This window comes from Fundulus heteroclitus, chromosome 10 (assembly GCF_011125445.2).
Source record: "Fundulus heteroclitus isolate FHET01 chromosome 10, MU-UCD_Fhet_4.1, whole genome shotgun sequence".
Classification (NCBI taxonomy): domain Eukaryota; kingdom Metazoa; phylum Chordata; class Actinopteri; order Cyprinodontiformes; family Fundulidae; genus Fundulus; species Fundulus heteroclitus.
The window spans coordinates 27645657-27666602 of record NC_046370.1 but is presented as its reverse complement, the minus strand read 5'-3'; the positions used below and the strand labels follow the sequence as shown (position 1 = coordinate 27666602).

Genomic DNA, 20946 nt, shown 5'->3' with positions numbered 1-20946 from the left:
CTGAGGGGATGTCAGCTTAGAAGAATCTCAGCTCTAATCTGAACACTTTACAGCCAAACTAAATATTGTGGCTACCCACATCAACAAATCAAATGACTACATGAGAATTAAAAACAAAGACTGAGCTGTTTGTACAATGTTTAGAGGATTCAAGGTGAGGCTTTCAAACCAAAGAATACTACCAACTGTTAAGCATGGAGGTGGTAGCATCATGCTGTAGGGCTGTATAATTGCCACTGGTATACATCAGGATGGCAAAACGTGTGTGGTATGATGGAGTACTTCCTTCAAATTCTTTAACTACAGCACATAGTATGGGCTGGGTGGTTTACCTAGGACCGTTGGATGCTATAAAAGGAGAACGGCCATAAACAAACATCCATACTGGTTCTAGACTGGAAAAAGCAGCTTAACTATATGGCCCAAACCTCAGCCTTATTAAAAGTAAGGTATTTGCCAGGAAATAAACCGCTTTAAATGCCAAGTACCATTTTATAATGAGAAGAGTGGTCAAATAACCAGGTAAAGTTCTGCCAGAAGCTTGCTGATGGCTACAAAATGTAGGATTACTCTGGAACTTGTTGAGGATATTTTGCTAATAGAAATGTTTGCGCTTATTACTTTTTTTCTTTTTAAAAACAAAACAAATTAAAGCTGTTTGCTGTAATCAAACCACCCAGAATTGCATCATTTCAAGCTCTGAATCAGTGCACATTGTGTTCCCGTGATGAGTGTATGTAAACTTCTAAATAAACCTCTATGCCAGTACCTGCAGTTAGTGGTATAACGTGAAGACAAAGACGATTGGTTGTACCAGTGGTTACATGTGCATATCCCCACTTTTGCCTTTATTTTTAGTTTCAGACATTAACTCGTGCTTGCATGAAATACTGCATCTACTGGAAAATAACACCAAACTAATGTTTATTCAGACTAATTTTGAGGCTACAAATCAAAATCTTGTAAATACTTCTGTTGGCTGATTATACTGCATGGTCACTTCTCTCATTTTCTCCACCTACATGTGTGCACATCCGAGTCCGCTTTTCCTTTTCAGCACAAGGAAATGACCAGATTCTACGACAATATGCTTTAACATTAGAGTACCTATGACTACTGACAAGGAGATTGCTTGGTAAATCTCCCAACCTATGAGACGAGTTGGGTCTCATATGTGAGCCCTGTATTGGTCAGATTTAGTACTCCCACAGCGCAGAGCTGCTAAGGCTCAGTCCATCACCCTTGAGCGTGCCTCCCTGGTCTCCACGTAAGTATTTGCCGTTTTTGCCTCTGATAGCGAGGCGGCCGCGCTCCAGGAGCTCCAAAGCGAAGTCCTCTGGAGCCTCGCCATCTGAACACACCAGCCCGGCACTGTTCACATACCAATACCGCCCGCCGACGCCTGTAACAGCACCAGAAGAACAGTAAGGGGGAAGAGCAGCAAGTCAGAGACCAGTGGAGCGGCTGCATGGGTGACCTTTAATATGACCTTTAATATGGTAAGCTCCGTTGCTATACTGCAGGGTGAAGATGTCATAGACAGATCTGCTGGCGTCTAGCGTGTTGGAGCCCCGGTGGTGGCAGATGAACCCATTGTCCCCTCTCAGGATCAGCATGGGCCGGTTGATCAGCTTCAAAGTGTGCTGCTCGTCCTCACCTGGAAAAAAAAAACAAGGGTCGTGCAAATGAGCAGAGGCAGCGCAACAAGAGTCTGGGTTAGAGGAGATGAGATCCAGGTATAAAGAGAGAGAGAGGCACTCACCTATGGTGTCACTGACAGCAAGCAGCTGGCCATTCTTCTTGGTACAGATGTATTTGCCATTGCTTGCTTTTATTGCCACCTTGTGGCTGAGCCATTCCACTGAAAACATGGTGTTTGCAGATCTTTTGTGGGGAAAAAAAACAACAGCAATGTAGGCTTTATTTCCCAGAGAAATATTACAGTTATATCGCACATTTATTGAAAAAGAAAAATCTACAGTTACATGCAATACGTGCAAGTATTGAATTTCTATACTTTCTTACCAGAAGGCAAGAAAATAATTCCCCAACTGATTCTTCACAGACACTAATGCACTTTTTTTTATTATGACAGAGATAATTCATTGCTCAGCAAGAGTATGTTTTAGGTGTTATGTCCCCCACCAACAACTAGTAATGGTGCAAACTAAAACTGTCACATACACACATTGGGTGTCAACTTTCCCTTTGTACACCTGATACTGCAGCATTCACTTACACTTCTGTGGCAGTACTCTGGATGCCTCCGTGAGCCACCAGGGCCCAGTAGCAACCTTGGCTGGTGCGGAAAGTGCACATCTTGCTTTCCCTGTCGATCTCCATCTGAAATGTCTCCGTGTCAGTTTCATCTTCTTGATTGGCAGCGAGACTTACTCCTGGGAGGGCCACAGTAAAGACATATGCTGTCATCAACTCGTTAAAATGAGAAGCACCATGAAGAGAACCTAAACAAGCTCGTTTCTGTTTGTAATGACCTCTGGCTCAAACTGCTTTCCCATAAGAGGTAAAATAAGAATGCTGAGTTACTTTCTGATGAACTAGTTTATATATTTATACTAAATACCTATACACTGTGAGTGTGTGAAACTGCAGTCTTGTTTGTGCTCACAATCCATGCCAATATAGCCGATTCTGATAAAGAAGAATATTTTCTCACATTTCTCCACATTATCATTGAAGACTAACAGTAAATGTTTTATTAGAAAAAAATAGCTCATGGTTTATTCCCTAATATGTTTCTTTTATGTTTATGGTGTCTTCAGAGCAAGAAAGACGTTTGGTGACAATTAATCAAATGTTTGAACTCAGATTAAAAGGAAACTAAAAGAATCCTTAGCTGCTCTTATGGCCTGGGTAAATCAATTCCATGCTTTCAGGGCCTTTGATTTGACCCCAGGGGTTATAAATAGGGATAGGTAGCGTTAAGAAGTCTAAAAACTATATCTTGAACAAAAAGTATGTCATAGGAGAGAGAAAGATCTAAATTGAGAAAACAAAAAAAAAATATTAAAAACACTCTATGAAATAATTTCAAGTATTAAATAATATTTTGTACATGAATCCAAACTACATTTATACATTTTTTTATATTATAATTTTTAACCAAAAGATAGCAGTGGCACCCACAGTGGATGAGGTGAATATTTAAGTGGAACAGTTTCAGAGAAAAAAATAAATTATCATTACCCGTTAAAGATTATGTTCATAATATATTTACATCCCGCTTTGTAATCTAGTGGAAGCTTTGCTCATGCGTGACTGATTTTCAAGCTGAGTTAGCTGCAGCCCCGCAGCGACGCTGACTGACTGCCTGTCAGAGCTTTTAAAGCCGGAGAAGCTCACAGCTGATAGTTTGCTGAAGTAACGGTAAACTCAGAGCAATCGGTGCTCAAACATGGAAAAAAACTGCTACATCCATTGCTTGTCTCTTTTGAATAAAAAGTTGTAGGAGAGATAAAGGTTGCATAACCCAACAGATGGACCGTAACTTTATGCTTATTAAACTGATATAACTGTATTTCATAATGTAGGGATGAATCACATTGCCAAATTAATTACCCTGGATTTACAGAGTACCATCACTTGCAAGAACCTGTGCAAAACTTCTTCTTTTTTAAAGGGTCTTAAGCTCCAGCCCTATTTGCAAGCAGGGTAGTGTTAGACACTGGAATCACCTGGTACTTTAAAAAAACACTTTTACATGCATTTAAAAAAACTGTGTGTATGCACAGCACGCAAAAATATGAAGAAATTATTGTTGGTGTGTAGCGAAGATTCAGGGTTTTACATGTGAGAGAGAGTGAAATAAATTTAAATGAACAATCCAACTTGTTTCTTTATTAAAATGTAAAATGTATTAATTTATACATTTATCAATTTGTAATGCCACATTTTTCTTTGTTTAAGAGCATGCAACAAAATATTTCAGCATGAAGCCATGTATTTATTTCCATATTTAATGATATGCCATGCCACATTTCTGTCTGTTAAATAGCATAAAACAAAGTATTTCAGCATGAAATCACATATTTTTACATCTATATGCCATATGTCCGTCTGTTAAAGAGCATACATCTATGAAATATGTTGTTTAAACAACATGTTTCAGTATTCAAATATGGTTTTCCATGTGTGGTAGCATCCTGTATCATAACCACATCTCTGTCATTTGTAACAAACCAAACCATGTGAAAATCGGGTAAAAATTCAAGGAGGTATGATTTATTTTAGTTGGCCAAACGGCTTCCTCAGTACAAATAATTGCATTGGGGTCACATGAGTGACCCATCCAAAATGGCGGCTGTGCTGAAACGTCAGCTCCAATAGGGAGCCCCAGTCCATTGGGTGTCTACCTATATAATTACTATGGTTAAGAGGACTGATAAGGCTGAAGCTTGTCGGTCCACGAGGACTGTCCAATGTGGCCCCGGGGCCGTTTTGATACCAGGTCATATTAGCTTGTATTGCTAATTACTGCTAGCCTAGTCATTGGCCACAAGCAAATCCCAGCATCCAACATCCAACCAGAACTCATCCAACCAGAACTCATTCTACTCTGTTGTGGCGTCATTTCCAGATTCAAGCTCTGACTACCAAGGAATTCAACACTGGTAATAGTTGCAATAGCAGCTGATGACAGTTCTTTTTTTGCTCCAGTTGATCCAAGCACTGAAGAAACGTTCTCACAAATAGACGTTTACAGAGCAAAAATGAGCATTACTTTGGTTTATAAATTTTATATTTTCGGTGCATTCAAGATGCCTTGGGAAAGCAAATATTAGAGTGGGGAATGAAGTCCCACTCAAGAAGAGTGCAGCCTGAGTCCTGAGTCTCCTGACAGTACACGACGTCTGAGGACAATTAGAAATCACCACAGTTTGAACTGAGAAGTTTTATTTTTCAATAACCAGCGAAGAAAAAGCAACAATAACACCCCCTGAAGGAGTCAGATTGTGACTGGAAAAGTCAGAGGTCTCAGAGCGGTCCCAAGGTCTTTCTTTCCTGATATAGTTGTAGCACAAATAGAAAGCTGCAGGTAAAGAACATCTATTAGCACTTCTGCTGGCTAAATATTAGCTTAAACCAGAGAAAAATAGGTCAGTACAACCTCTAATTTTTAAAATGGTCCTTCTAGTGGGTGAATACAAAATGGAGAGAAATACATTGTTATTGTCTGCTGTTGGTAATAGTAGTTAACATCACAACAATTAGCAAATAACACTGGTTTTCTGACTCACAGCTAGAATGCGCTCATCTCAGGTGTTCTGACATGCGAGTCAAATCAATCTCAAGACTAAACAAAGGTTGCCTCAGGGACTATTATACATAAAAGCTCAAATACAAACATAAACTCCAAGTTATATTTCGATAAATGTATAGCTGCAAGTTACAGAAGAACCACATGTTTTTTGTTACCAAGGCGCGCTGGCAGAATTCTGCATGGATCCATGAAGCTGAAGGCTGGTCAGCATTAACCAATTCAAACTCACCACACCCAAACTATTCCCCTCAAAGGAAAGGAGCTGGGTTAGGATGAGTAGGAACAACCCAGTTATGACCAAGGCCCAAGCCCATCAAAACTGGAAGATGGAAGAGCAACGTAGACAGAAAGGGCACCAACCACAACTGATACCACCACACCAAAATCCACATCAGAAGAACCACTAGAATTTGAAACTACACAAATGAACATGTCAAGTGCCTTCTAGAGTAAAAGATTATGGTGAGATGAAGTAAATATAACAAAGGGACACTTTGAAACCGAAGAACACTAACTCTTAAACATGGTGGTGGTGTTATCATCCTATGGTAAAAAAGAAAAGCCTGAGTCTCACTCAAAACAAATAAGTGACAGCAACCTCATTGCTTATTAGTACGTTTATATGTTTTTCCAAACCACACCAATAACAGGTATTTCCTCACTAGGAGAGCCAAGCTTCTAAACTTAAATCCTTTTGGCTGCAATCCTACTTTTTGTTTCTTTGCTTCATTATGATTTTTTCCCCCCAGCTCTTTTTTTAACCCATAACATTCAATCAATCATATGTTCGCCTAGCTCTGATCAGTCAGGAACAACCAAAATGGCCCATTCTGCGTCTCAGGTGAGCCAAAGTTGCGACTGGAAATAAATATATAACAAGAAGTGTTTAGGAAAAGAGTTATGAATCTAAATATACACTTTTGCAGAAGAAGAAAAAATACTGCAAATGCTGCTTGAGGTAAATATTCTAACTTGGACTGGACCGCGGGTCTGAAGCATGGAAAGAACGCAAACACGGTTATTAAGTTAATCATGGTTTCTTTTTATCTGTGGGTTGGTGCTTTTGGGTTCAGAAGCAATAATCAGTACATGTTACAAAGACAGAAAAGATGAGTTCTCATGCACCCTTTTAGAGCACCTATAAGGTAATAACAGTAAGTAAACACAATAAAGAAAGATAGAGGAAAAATAAACCGTATTTGATGCACGTTTCTTGCTAGTGTCATAGCAGTTACAGAGAGAGCAGAGTCTGCATCATTTACACTTAAAGAAAAGTCACACCTTTTTGAACCTTAAAGGCAAATCTCTTTGAAAGCAATTATTTTTGCGCTTCCGTTGCCTATGCATTGGAAATAAACACAGATGTTTCCCAGAAACCAACAATGACACCCTTCCATTGATGCTTTGCATGGTGTGATATCCTGGTGCAGAAATAAATGGGTACCTTTATGATCATTCTCCCCTTCCTCTAAGAGCTTTGTGATGTGCTTTTAATTGAAACATTTTAAACTATTTCCCACATATATTTTCTGTTACAGGCATAAAGACGACCCCCGGCAGCATCTCAAACAGGTTGTCGCATTGTTAGAGATGAACGCTTGCCACACCACCAGATTGCATAGGGCCAAATCCTTAATTAGATGCATCCCAAAATATCCCCCAAACATTTTCTTAATCCTTTAACAACGCTAATCGCTGTGCCTCTTATCTCCTCCTGCTCTTGTTAGTTGTACCTCTTCCCTTCCCCCGCGTCTCTGCCCATACCCCTGACACCCCAAAGCCCCATCTCGAGCCATTAACCCACCCGTAGCCCTGGCTGTCTGCTCTCTTCACAGCGGGGCTCAGATATAATCAGCTTTAGAGCATTACCCGCTCAATCCTTTCAAAAGAAGGAATAAAGACAAAAACAGGAAATGAGAGGAGGATTGTATGGGCCACACTTAGCAGATAATTAGCAACCAACCTTAAACCTAAGGTAAAAAAAAATAAAATAAAGCTACAGCTGATCACTAGGGAGAGGATGCCACACATTTTATATAACTCATGTGCAGTAAGTTGCTTTTACTCACATATGGACAGAATTTCTCAGACCTGTACAGGAGATGCAGGTAATTTAATCAGTGTTAATGTCAACTTTATTTCTACGACGGTTTACACAAACAGGAGTTACACCCATGTGCTGCACTGCAATAAGGGAACTGAAAATAAGTCACATTTTCTTGAAATGAGTGTATTTGTCCTTGACTTGAGCAGGTAAATAAGACTCTATCAATAGAATGAGTACTTTGACCCATAAAATAAGATAATTAGATACACAGTGCTTTTAATAGAATATAAAGGAGATGTGTTGTTCTTATTTTAAGAGCAAAAATCTTATTCCATTAGCAGATCAATTAAACTTGTCTGCTCAAATCAAGGAAAAATACACTAATTTTAAGAAAATTTTACTTACTTTTAGTTCCCTTTTGGTCAGCTTAGCTAAGTGGAACAATAAGACCATCCAATGAGAAATAGATCAGATCAAATCAAAACTAAGTCACAAAATAGTTAACAGAAACACAATAAAATACAGTAATGAAGATTAAAATACACATCAAATACAAAATTGCGATGCCAAGCTGTGCCCCAAGTTGAATCATTTTAAAACTTTAAGAATGATTAAAAGCTCTGAGTAGATTTGGAAGGAGATAAGTTTTCGTTGTATAGAATAAAAACACTGCGCTGTTGCTGGTCCACTGAACACTGGCAGCATATGAGCCATCAGTGTGGATAGATTTTCATTACGGAGGCTAGATATTAGGAGTCCAAAGTTTTGTCATATGGGACAATATTGTCAAGTCAAAAGTACTTGAGGGCGAAAAAAATCTGATAAAAAATACAAAAATTATGCTGGCGAAGGTTCTCAGTCACCCAGGTCATGATCATTCCAAAAAAAAAAATTAAAAAACAAAACCACTGGATTTATTTCCGAAGTTTGAAAGACAAGACTCTGCTTTCCGCCTACACCTTGAGGACAAAGGACACTCTGAGGACCAAAATTTTCACATTTTGGACAAAGAAGACAGATGGTTCAAAAGGGGGTGTGAAGGAAGCCATTTACGTTAAGAGAGAAAAAATAACCTTAAACAGAGGAGGAGGACTTAGGTTCCAACTCTCAAAAACCTACAACACAGCAATAGGTTTGATTCCTCAATCCTCACCTCCATGCAGGTGACCACAACATCTCCCCTGTAAGCTAAGCCAATAATAACCCTAATGACTCCCCATTGCGAAGGGGTGGACCAGTTTCGGTTTAATTTGCATGTTATCTAAGTCATAACAAGGCCTTTTTGGGTAATAATATAAAGCTTGGAACTCCACACTACTCCAGACATTTACACAAAAATATGGTTGGAATTTTTTTCAACCTGTAAATATGATCGTGAAATAATTTGATTAAACAAATCAGTCAGATTTCCGGTAGCAAAGGGGTGTTTGTAGACCCAAAATTTAAAAAAAGGGTTTTGCACATTTGCCGTATTAAAAGATGGTCGTCTTCTTTGCTAATTCATCTGGGCTTGATTAAAAACAGTTTAAAGAATGTTTGTCTATTCTCCGCAATAACAACAGGGTTTCTCTTTGAAAATGCTTGTTGTATTCAACCAGTTTGAACCATGTGAAACAGTATCCCACTAAAGTAATTGTCAACCAACATGTTGCTTCATGGCAAATTTTAACAAACAGATGCTAAAAATCTCATCATGTTTGAAGTTACTCTTTTGGTTTCTTTTCAGAGTTCCGGTGGCATTAAGCTGTGCTTCGATGTCTCCTTCAACTTGCTTATGAGAAAACATAACAGGGTTGTGTGTTTTCAGACATCACCTACACATTTCCTCCCCTTCACTGTTTTCACCATTTTTACATTTGGAGCATTTTGTACCTGATATTTTCCAGATGCGAAAAAGAGCCGTCTGCCATTTTGTCCTGACAATGTTTTAATTTGAGCCCATATTTTGTTCTGTACTCACTTGACAGTTGAAAACAAATTTACATGCTACAATGATAGTAAGGAAATGGTGTCATTTGAAATAAATTCCTCCATCAGCGGTTATTTTACTAGTTTTAGGAGCTAGGCGGAGCGACATGCAGCTGGCTGTTGTCAGGTTAATCATATTTGGCAGGCGTAGTGATTTTGCTGAAAGGTGTCAATATGAAATAAAAAAATGACTTTTAATAAATCCCATTTTGAAATAAAAACTGCTGGAATCGAATAATAGTGTCTCAATAATTAATTTCTATTATTGTGAAAAAAATTAATGTGAGATAAGTATGCTATTATTACTCACATTTTTAAGAAAGAATGAAAAATATTTAAAAATATTGAGTTGATAATTTTACATGCATTCAGTTATTTCACAATTTCATTGTCACTTTATATATTTATCTTAATTATTTCATAATGTTTTGTTCATACATTTAATCTTGAGCACTTTGGCGTTTCATAGAGTGAGAGCAATGAGGGGGAGCTGAGGGAGAGTCAGAGCAGGAAGAAATCTCACAGACTATAATACAAAATGAGCATAGATGAACAAAGAATATAATCTCCTGTGGATAAATAAAAATGGAAGCAATTAGGGAACATTGACAGAGAAGAAATAGATGATCAAACAAAGAGCCTGACAATATGGGAGCATGGAAATGGAAATATGGCAAAACACAAATGGCAAAAATTACAATATACGGCAAGACGATTAGGAACACAACAAGAAAACGCTGTAAACACAAAACCCCGCCTAACGCTTCAGGATTATGACATAAATTGGGATTATACCAAAATAAATAACACTATATATATAGATTGTTTTTGTGCAAACAACAGGACAACGCTGTGTAATTATCAGCTTCAAATGACTAAACTCTAAATTTAAAATATTTCCTTTATGATTCTCCCTCTCTAAAAATAGAATTCCTCATACAGTCAAAAAAAAAAAAACAACATTCAGAAAGCCATGAAGAATGCCTGCTGCTCAAGAGCATTGTAACAGGTTACACAGAAGACCTGACTCCTTCGAAGCAAAATATAAAGACAAAAGTGGTGCAGAAGACTTTTGTCAGCATGAAATGTTTAAACTAGATGCTCAGCCCTCAGCGGATGGCTCACAACAGTGTTAATCCAATTTGTTTTAAATATTCTTTTGGGGCATTCGAAAAGTGACTGTAGAGATAAACTGTGGAGAAGATGATACGCGACAAAGATGTCACGCTCACTGAGCTGCTGGGATGCTTTAATCAGATCCTATTCACACCTGATAAACTAGTCATCATTAGGTCTTACAGCTGGTTAAATTATCATTGATCTTAAGTGCATTGGAAGCATAAATTGAAGCCCTTCCACTCCATAGCTATGCCTGGGGGCCTATCACTCCCATTCTCTCTCATCTCAGCTCAATGTCATGCTTAGTCTACCTATTCCGTGTGTCTATTTCACACTAATTCAACCCAGAAATGATCTTCAGACAGAGCTCAGCTGGGACCTTATAGTTACTGTCTGACAGATGGGACAAGAGCAGACAGTGGAAGGAAAGGTGGTGGAAGAAGGAAAAAGGAACCCAGAAAGGGGAGGGGGGGGGGGGTTGAAGGAGATTGGATATGCTCTGATCCAAGCTGCCATAATTATACTGACAGCTTTGTTGATGTCCATCATTGACACACTTGATGGTCAAGAAAAAGCAAAAAGAGGGCAGTGAATGTATCAGTACACTTCCAGGTCCTCTGAAAAACACAACGGTGCCTAAGATAGTTTCTTATTTCTAATCAAAGCCCAGATCTCGCTCCCCTTCCTCTGGTTGTTCTATCTTCATGTCTGGAAGTGGGGCAGACCTAACTAATCCATCAATGCTAGCTGGTTCTGACATCAATTATTAATAGTAAGCCGATGCCCCTATCCGTGTGTCCCTTATTATCCTCCCTCACCCAGCTTTTCATTTATCACAACTACACTTTCTTTTGTATATTTTGGTACTTTTTAAAACAAATTTCGTCCTGGGCTTTATGTGTTAATACGGATTCATGTAGAAAGAATGTGTTTTAGGAAAAAGAGAGTTTGTTTATTAGCTTCAGTTATTTTTATACTAAGACTAGTGGGTCCTCTTTAGACACAAGGGAAGCAGGAAGGTCCGTGAAAGATTATGATGAGACTCAAAGCAGACCGACTCACATTATTCACAATATTTAGACGTGCATGTCTTCATGGTTTCACTTTCTGCTTCCTAACAGGTGCATAGCACCGTACCAAAATCTTTCCTCAGTGCTTTTCAGCCACAAACTGTGCCTGAATTAAAAGTGCTTATTTATCAACCCAGAACCATGGCGTGACACTTTTTTTCTTTTTCTATTTTGCCATGCTTTTGGTGCATTGCAAAAACTGTGTTACACAGGTCTAAATGTGTGACTTTGAAGGGGATGTTGTGGAACATCGATTCCCGTCAATTCCTTTGAAGTATGTGTGTCGCTTTTAATTAGCTCATGGTTGGGATAGTGTTTTGCACTGGGATCAAGGCTGTGATATTTCAACTACATAAAGATGGGGATCGTTTCCTGTGTCGTGACATTATCATTTTGTTGCATTTTCTTTCCTGTTCATTCATCTTCTGAACTTCAAATGTAAACTCAATGTTTTTAGCTAAGAGGAAAAGACAAACTGTCAAAGAAAACTCTTGTCTTGCAAGACTCTCTTGTCTAGCAGAGCCCATGGTAAGGATTTTAATGGTTAATGTCTATATCATCACCACCTGCTGACACAGTGATTACAGGGTTTTTAACCGGAATCACAGAGGCATTGTAGTTTTATTCCAAAACAGAACAAAAACATACATTAATAAAAAATATTCGGACCAGCGTAGCTATCTTAAACTTTAGACACGATAGCCAATATTTATGATATTTCAATAAAATTTTTTTAAAAAAATCAATTGAACAACCAACCTAAAACTTTATGATCTGCATGAAGTTTGACCCATTGACAGTTGGAGATCTGGACCAGCAACCCAACAAGGATTGGGTTGCTGGTCCAACAAGGATCTCTCTCTCTCACTGGCTAAAGTTGAACACAAACTTGAATTCCTGCTTCTCCTCAGAAATATTCTTGACCAGTCTTGTGAAGTCTTGTGTCAGTTTCTAACTTGTATCATGGTAATTATATTAAGCCCTAATAAAACCCACAGAAACACATCAGCCTCACTGTTTGCAGGTTTCGTTGTGGGGTTAGAGCTGGACTCACGGGGCAGAGGTTTTGGCTGTAGGTAAGATGCAGCTTGGGTTTCTGAAAGCAGACTCCCCCTTCGCCCTCCAGGAATGGGGGCCAACTTCATCAATAATTCAAAACACCTCACCACTCGCCTCAGCAGGATGGCATGATTGTGAGTGAGCGGGCATTGCAGAAAATGATGAGGCTTTTGTTTGTGAATAGAGTGATGAAAGCTGGGGGAAAAAAGAGGACTTGCAGGAGGATGTAGCCAAACATGATCAGTGTGCATAAATGTACATAGCCTGTTATCCCAAATATCTGTTTCATACAAAACCAAATGGTTTTGTAGCAGTTTACAGTATTTGCAACAATTTGGTTCCTGTCCGGAGCGACTGTTGCTAACCATGAACAATGGGTAAGGAAAGATTCAGTTACAGCATCCAGGGTTGTAGTAACTGGAGCCTGCAGACAAGAATCTGCTGTCTGATGATGGTTGGCATGATCTAGTATGCTGACAAAAACACCATTGGTCTATGCTAATCTCCGTCCAAATCCATTCGGAAAATCAGACCAATGGACCCTTTGACCATGGCGACTGAAACTCTACACAAGTCCATCTACAGTCCCTCCGACTAGATGTAACGTGACACTCTGACTCAGAACTGTTCTGGTTTTTTACACTGATCAAAGAAATTCAACCTTGCTTTGGAGAAGAAACTGCTTTGGGGTGAACAAGGTGTCCATCAGTGCAGTGATGTCATGTCATGTCTAAATGAAGATCAAATTACCCCTGTAATTCCCACAAGACTGAAGAGCAAAGACACAATACAGTATCAACAGAGCTTACTTGTCAGAAGCAGCCACAACACTAATAGGACGGATAAATTAATAGGATCAAAAAATGTTTTTAAAAGATATGTATCAGAGAAGTACAACAATTACTTTATTTATTGTGTTTATCCAATTTTATGATTAAGTCTCAGTTGTTTAAATCATGAATTAATGGTGATTAATCCCATTTGATTGACAGCTATGTTCAATTTTACTATCCACATTCATGCCTGAGTACTGCCACTTCAAGAAACGACTTACATAGGACCAGTTTCTCGTCATTAAGATTTCAAAGAACAACACATCGTGTCCCGATCTAAAGAAATCCAAGAACACATGAGAAACAAAGTCACTGAGACTTATGTCTGGAAATTGTTATAAAGTTGTTGGAACAACAGTGAGAACTATTACCCACACATAAGAAAGCATTAAACAGTCCATAACTTTCCCCAAGAGTGGCCGGCCTACCAAAATTACTCCAAGAGCATCACAAACCCATCCAGGAGGTCAGGGAAGAACCCAGAACAACATCTATAGCCTAGTATACCTCAGTTGTCCCTTTTTAAGGTCAGTGTTTATGATTCAACAATGAGAAAGAGATTTAATAAAAAAAATAAAAAAAATATGTGAGAGAACCACTACAAGAATCACTGTCGACCAAAAGAAATACATAAACCCGTCTCAAATTTGCCACAAAGAATCTTGACGAGTTCTGGAACAATATTCTGTGGATTGACGAGGCAAAAGTAGAACGTTTTGAAAGGTATGCATTCCCTCACATCAGGTATAAAACTAATAAAGTATGTTCCAGAAAGAGCATCATACTGTCATTCAATCAAAGGGGATATAGTGTGATGGTTTTAAGCTATGTTGCTGCTTCAGGACCTTGACAACTTGTCATAATTGATGGAACCATGAATTCTGCTCTCTACAAAAATATGGAGGAGAAAGTCCCCCCATTAAATTGTGACCTTAAGTCCAGCAGTGGGACAATGATCCGAAGCTCACCAGCAAGCCGGCCAATACATTAGTAAAAAATACTATACAGTAAATGATGGATTGGCCTAGACAAAGTCTAGACTTAACTCTGACTAAAAAACACTGAGGCATGCCCTTAAAAATGGCAATGATGCTGGAAAAAAAAGAATGTTGTTGAAATAAAAAAGAGCAGCCTAAACTTCTCATTTATTAATTCTTACTTTGTGGCACTATGTTTGGTTTAACAACTGCTTTTTATATTCACTCAGGTCCTCTTTTTATGCTTTTAAAATTTGTTTAATGATAGGAAACATACAGGCATGACAAATAGCAAAAACAGAAGAAATCTGTGTGGGTGTAAGTATTTTTTTTTACAGTCTTGTAAATCACTTACAGTCCCAAAAAGATCAACACCACCACCCCCCCACCCCCCCACCCCCCACCCCTCTGGTGCCCTTGATGAGGCCATCACTTCAGATTTCTCATCTTTTTTATCGTTTATAGAAAGATACATCCGATTACTATAATGTAGATGGACGCTGTGAGCAAAGTGCATTTGTTATAATTACCATGCACCCTGTACCAGTCTTCAGTTTCTGCTTCGTCATGAATGTAAGCAGGTTAGCATGTGTCAGTAAAACCTACTGTGACCACCAGCAGTGGCACTGAAGGGCAGCCTTTGTTCATACAGTCAGCTAGCTGTGTAATGTTTTGGAGAGTCTAGCAAACTGCTAGGGCTTAAATGAGTCGTAGGATTTGTGAGAGGAAACTGTGTCATCTTACCTTGTCTGTTGGAGACATAACGGCCATTAGCTGCCATCAGAACAACTTGAGGGTGACTCTCCTCCAAGTCAAACAATTCATCTTTGCCTGGCTTGGAGCATCGTCCTGACCTCAGGGTCCCCGTGGGCCCCATGGGAGACAAATACTTTCCCTCACAGTCTTTAAAGGCAAGCTTCCCACACTTCAGCTCCAGCGTGTATGCCGTGGCCCTTCCATTCTCCGTCAGCAGTTTGCCATCGCTGCTGAGGAAGCGGCTGTCGCAGGTCTTTAAGCAGTACTTTCCGTCTAGGTAGACGAGAGTCACCAGGGCTTCTACACCCCATGGAATGTTCCGGTCCACGGCGATTTCCCCGTCCTCCGTGGAGAGGTGGGCATAGCGCTTACGGGCGACAGACAGCAGGTTGGCTTGCGGATGCAGAGCCAGGTGCATCGCCCAAAGCTCAGCATCTGTGATTATCTGAGCGAAGCAAGACAGGTAGTCCCGAGAGCCACCGAAGAAGCGGAGGTATTGCTCAGACTGAAGGGCCCAGCGGCCGTCTGACTGCGGTATAATGAGGAAGCGGCAATCTGAGTTATGGCCATCTGCCTCACAGGTGACTTTGCCATCCTTGTCAGAAGCCAAGTAACGTCCCAGATGACTGCGTAAATACACAACTTGGGTCTCCTGAGAGTCTTGCTCTAGAGTCCATATCTGCTTCTTCTTCAGGCTTGGAGCTGATGCATTCAGCTGAGACACAGAAAAAGGTGTCCTTTTAAAACACGATGTCTACTGACGACATGTACCATCACCAAAAAACAGTTTCATCAGCTCGGATTGTTTACCTTAAAACCAAAGTTTTCTGCAGTGAGGTAGCGACCCTCGTGATTGATAAGACCAAACTGTAACTTCAAGGGAGGGTTTCCATTAGCAGGCATGGTGACCTTTGGATATCTAGGGTCCAAAGAGTAAGAAAAAATAGGTGAAAAGTGTCGGCAAGGAAGGATTAGAAAGTAGGCTCAGGGGACAGAGAAAAAGGGTATGACTAAACAAAGAAGAGAGTTATTTAAGCTGCTAAGAATAAGAAAAGCGTCAGAGTGAATTGTGAAATGCAAAAGCTGTAAAAGCAGGAAATCAATTCATTAAGGTGCAGTACATAAAGCACTCCCAAAACCACAAATTCCTTCCCCCCGCCCATGACTTCATTATACATTTTTCCAGCCGCAGCCTCCTAATTTACTTACTGCGGTTTTGCGGCTTTCCTTCTGCAGTTCCTGCGGCTCCAATTCCAGCTCCCAGCTTTAAGAGGCTTCTTTCGTCAGGCTCCCTCTTGTAATTCTTTCTCCTTTCTCTTCTTTTCTTGCCGGCTTGTACTTTCTGCTGAGGGTCTCCAAACCGGGCTCCACAACTGCTCCTGTTTTCCCTAATCAGGTTAGAGGCAACAGAGACTTGAGTCAGCCTTGATCTCTCTTCTGTCCAGTGTCAGCCCCCCTTTCTCTGTGGACTAATTTTGCTCTGGACTGCTTAGCTCTACTTCTGAAGCCTATATCCCTTTCCCCCCCATCTCTCCTGCTGAACAGCTTTGCCCCTGTTCTTGCATGACTTGTTATTTACCCTGAAGGCTCAATATCTTGGTTCCCCAAGACTTTACTTCTTCTGGGTGTTGTCTGTTCACACCTTTAGCTTCCTTGCCTATGCTATGTTTGGATCAATCACATCAAATAACTTTAGACTTTTCTTCGCCTTTCTATAAAGTCCAGAGTTCTAGTTTGTAAAAAGCAGGTTTAATCAGAGGAGGAGAACATCCTTAGAGGCCCTAGAATTTTTTTTCTGGCTGTGCGCTGAAGGACCGCTTCAGTCATCCGAAAGCATAAGCATCACAACTCAAGCCAACTATGAACGGAGCTCTTCTTTGTAATCTTAAGCCTCTTTCTGCTGATTTTTATTCCCATCCTGTCTTTTTCCCCTTCCTGCCTTTCTCTAACCTGCCAGGTGTATAATCCTGTCTTTCTCTTTCTCTGCGCCTCATTTGGAGCTCTGCTCTTCACCTCGTTCTGCTGCTCATAAATAGAAGCGAGTAGGAACAATGCTCACGTACGGTCCCACAGTGCCGAGTAACCGGAGCACTCCCTGTGCCTTTGGGGTACTTGCTTGAGTGCAACTCCTGTTACCTGCCTGCGCTGGGTTTGGTTACACAGCGTCTCTCTGATTGCAAGCTCTCTCGGTCCTAAGGGGAAGTGCATCTGAGAGGCAGGGGGAGGTAGACTGTACATCTACATTTAGGAAAGGAGATGGTTGGATATAAAGGCAACAAGCTAATGAACATGCAAGGTTTTGAATAAATGTGCTTGTTTTATGTGTGTGTGTGTGTGTGTGTGCATGGGGGGGGGGGGGGGGGGGTAATCATCCTAGCCAGTCAGCCTATTATAGGTCCTCTTTGAGGAGTAAACAGACGTGTCTGTTCCTGAATCCATCTAATCCTCAACCCAATCATCCCAACCTGGCTAATCTACTGCAACCACCCCTCCCCAATCCTCAAACACACACACACACACACACACACACACACACACACACACACACACACACACACACTCCTGCGCAACACACACAATGACATTTGCTTTGCTTGTCAGTGGCAGTAAACATACACATTTATCCACTGACACACAATTCATGTAGATGTCATCACTAAGCAGACAGAAAAGGTTCAGAGGGAGCTGTCAGGGTCTGCAGTAAGCGCCGTCCCTGAAAAGGATCCACTACTCCTGAATGAAGACTAACTGCTGCGTAAGCTATGATGGATCATGCATCTCGTACAAATGCTGACGCACTCCCTCAAAGGCATACAGATGCTTGCCTGTGCAAATTCTCAGTTAGCCAGGTCACCGCAACAGCAAACAGGCTTAAATCGGAGGCGACCGGACTTTCGTCCAGTTCTTTCTGAAAACGTTTCAACACCTATCCAGGAGCCTTTGTCAATTCTAGTGGCTCGCACTGAGCAACCTGCGGTTGGTGCACTGCTGTTTTTACAGATGCTATACCCGCCTTGAGGATTATGGCAAAATAGTGCTGTTCCCTCTAAAGAACAAGTTTGTTTACTGAAGATTAAATTAGAGTTTCACCTACTAAGTAGTTAGCACAGTGTTTCCAACTCCTCAATAAGAAAAGTAGGAATTGGTTGAGATTCATAAAGTGAGTACAAACACCCCAAATATATTAATCTACAAATTCTTGGTTTTATTATGTCACAATTCCAGCACTCCATTTATATCAGGCATTTATTAAAAAATTTGGTCCACTTAGAAGACTCTGTCAACAATAAGAACAACCAAGCTAGTGGCAGCTTTGAGCATGCACAGTTCATTTTCAGTGTGAATAGGAAGGGGAGAATAAGTCTTGCTCTCACTGCACCTGAGAGGAATTGCATTGCAAGGACTGGGCTGAATATCAGTGCTCTGGGATGGGCTGGGGCCCATGGCAGCACTTGCTGCTTGTGGATATGAGTATGAATGAAATGTGCTTTCAAGCCAGAATCCCCAAAAGTGTTCGTTAACGTAAAAAAGTTGCTAAATTTGTCCCTGGTCCTCTGTTTCTATTGTTATTATTTTGGTATTATTTTTGTTCATTCAAGGAGTCTGAGCCCGCAATAAACTGAGCAACAAAGTAACTGAATTGACAACACTAGTTAGTACAAGCTTTTCTGTTCAAACTTCATTCTTTGACCAAAGAATTAGTTAAAAAGTTAATATAGACATGCAATATGTTTTACAGTGTTATATGCTTATCTTTATAATTTCCATATTCATTTTGGGCTGCAAGGAGGTGTAGTTGTTAGCACTGTTGCCTCTTAGTTATGGACATAAACCCAGGTTCTTGATTTGAATTCCACTTACCAGGTAACATTGGTAGTTCTTTGCAGCTAGCATTATAATAACCTTAACGTTAGACATTAACGTTTTTGAGTTGAAATTTGGGTCAAACCCATAACCCAACTCTACTGTCTGAAATCAACCCAGGGCTGGGTCAGCAATATAACCCAAATAAATTAGCAGCAATAGCAATTTTTAGAGTATAGAAATATTGAGCCAATGAGCTAATCAGAAAATCAGTGTTTTGTGGCACGCAAAACTACAAATATTACAGTATGTTGTTTTTTTTAACATGCTTTGGCTTTTGTTATGTCAAATAATCGTGTGCATGCATGGTGGGCGACTGTCTGTTTTTTCAGGCATCTATAAGCATAAATGCTTCATCTGCACATGTTAAAAAATGCTTCTGCCATCTTATAAACAAAGTCACTTTGTTTATATGATAGAGGGGCTTTTGTCGCGGTGGCTCCTGGTTGCCAACAATGACGCAGCGTCCTCTCCAACTGCAGTGTTTAAAAGAACAGAACACATTTACTACAAACAATAAAGGAAAATCGTGTAAATAATCCCAGGAGTCCTGAGAATCTTAGGCTACATCCACACGAAGCCGAATACTGCATCCGCAAAGTGCAGTTTGAGCACAAAGATGAAACTGCACCAAGCCAGAGGAGCCATAATAGCTGTTGTGATACCGTTGAGTTGAGCAGTAACACTGCCACAGCGGATTGTTGTTTGTGTTAGCGTTTGTGCATTAATTGAGAGGCGAGGTCTACGCTGGCTTGCATGCAGAAACACCCCCAGTTTGCATCCAGTTATAGGACTGTCCAGGCCAAGCTTTCAGATGTGCAGTTTTTTCTCTCTCCAGGGAAACAGCTAATATCATGTTTTCATCTACAAACCTTACAAGTTTCTTTGCTGTTGCTTGTACTTTGAAATGGGAGTTGCCCTAACAGGACAATCATGTAAGCATAACATAATTGTCCTGTAATGTGAGAAGAGAATGAGTGAACATGACCAGGAGCTTCACATAGTTAGAGTATACTTCTTTCCTGGCCAACCTCATTTTTTTAATCACCTCCTAAAACTCAAGATTTCTACATTTTATAATCAGAAAACCATATTTTTACATTTTTAATTGCATTTTTTTTATTCATACAAATATCAGAATACTACTTGAATGTCTGTGCACTAATCACTTCCATAAAAGTAAGAAAGTAAAGCAAAATCACAAGCCAGGATATTGCAAAACATAAACAAAACCAATTTCAATGTCAAACCATCCTCTCAATTGGTATTAAATACAAGATTAAATTTGGAATTTGTATAAGGATTTAATAATTCACTAATAAAACCTTCAGTAAATAAAAAATGACCATGCATAGGAAAGGTTTACTCCTTATTAATATCAATGGTAATTTTTGTCCTTTTAGGATGAATTTTGAACAGTAACCATCAATACGTTTCTTGCCTGGATATTTGGAAATTCTTGAAATGGCTTGAAATGTGTTGTTTTCCTAACATGAGCTCAGCTTTTAAGCATAGTTCACAAATGTCCAGTACTGAGGAAGACAAGGCAAGGCAACTTAATTTATGCAAAACTTTTCAGAAACAAGATGATTCAAAGTGCCAAAGATGAAGACGGTGTAATTGCAGAAACTTTATCTTTGCTCAACTTTTTTCTTTCCAAACCCAGTTTCGACGTGTGCTCGAGATCTTACAGCTGGAACACCAAAGTGTAATTGGGTTTCAGCCTCTTAAGATTTGAGCTGGTCAAACTGGAAACGTTGGAGGTAATAGGCAATTCTCCAGTGCCCAATGAAGTAAATCCGGTCCACACCACGATGCTGCCACCACCACGAATGACAGTTGGTACACTTCTCTGGCTTTAAAGTGTACCAAAGTGTCACCTCAAAAGCACACATCTCATCATGGTGGCCAAATAGCTCATTTTTGTCTAAGCTACATATTCAGTTGAGCAGGAATGTGCTGACTTTTGGGC

The 20946-nt window shown here is 40.0% G+C and overlaps 1 protein-coding gene across 2 annotated transcripts; it reads right to left on the bottom strand.

Annotated features, from left to right (window-relative positions):
- Positions 1-688: 688 nt before the first annotated feature.
- fscn2b (fascin actin-bundling protein 2b, retinal) lies at positions 689-17260 on the bottom strand. 2 transcript variants are annotated; one of them, XM_036142430.1, is made up of 7 exons: positions 17174-17260; positions 16320-16498; positions 15921-16029; positions 15099-15825; positions 2240-2396; positions 1490-1884; positions 689-1402 (listed from the first exon to the last, which is right to left on the bottom strand). In XM_036142430.1, exons 3-7 carry the CDS (start codon positions 16011-16013, stop codon positions 1197-1199), a joined length of 1578 nt encoding a protein of 525 aa, XP_035998323.1. In that variant the 5' UTR covers positions 16014-16029; positions 16320-16498; positions 17174-17260; the 3' UTR covers positions 689-1196. The 2 variants fall into 2 exon arrangements, with proteins under 2 accessions (XP_035998323.1, XP_012731556.2); XM_012876102.3 differs by lacking the exon at positions 17174-17260 and having other exon boundaries at positions 700-1402; positions 1490-1657; positions 1763-1884; positions 16320-17140.
- Positions 17261-20946: the final 3686 nt, after the last annotated feature.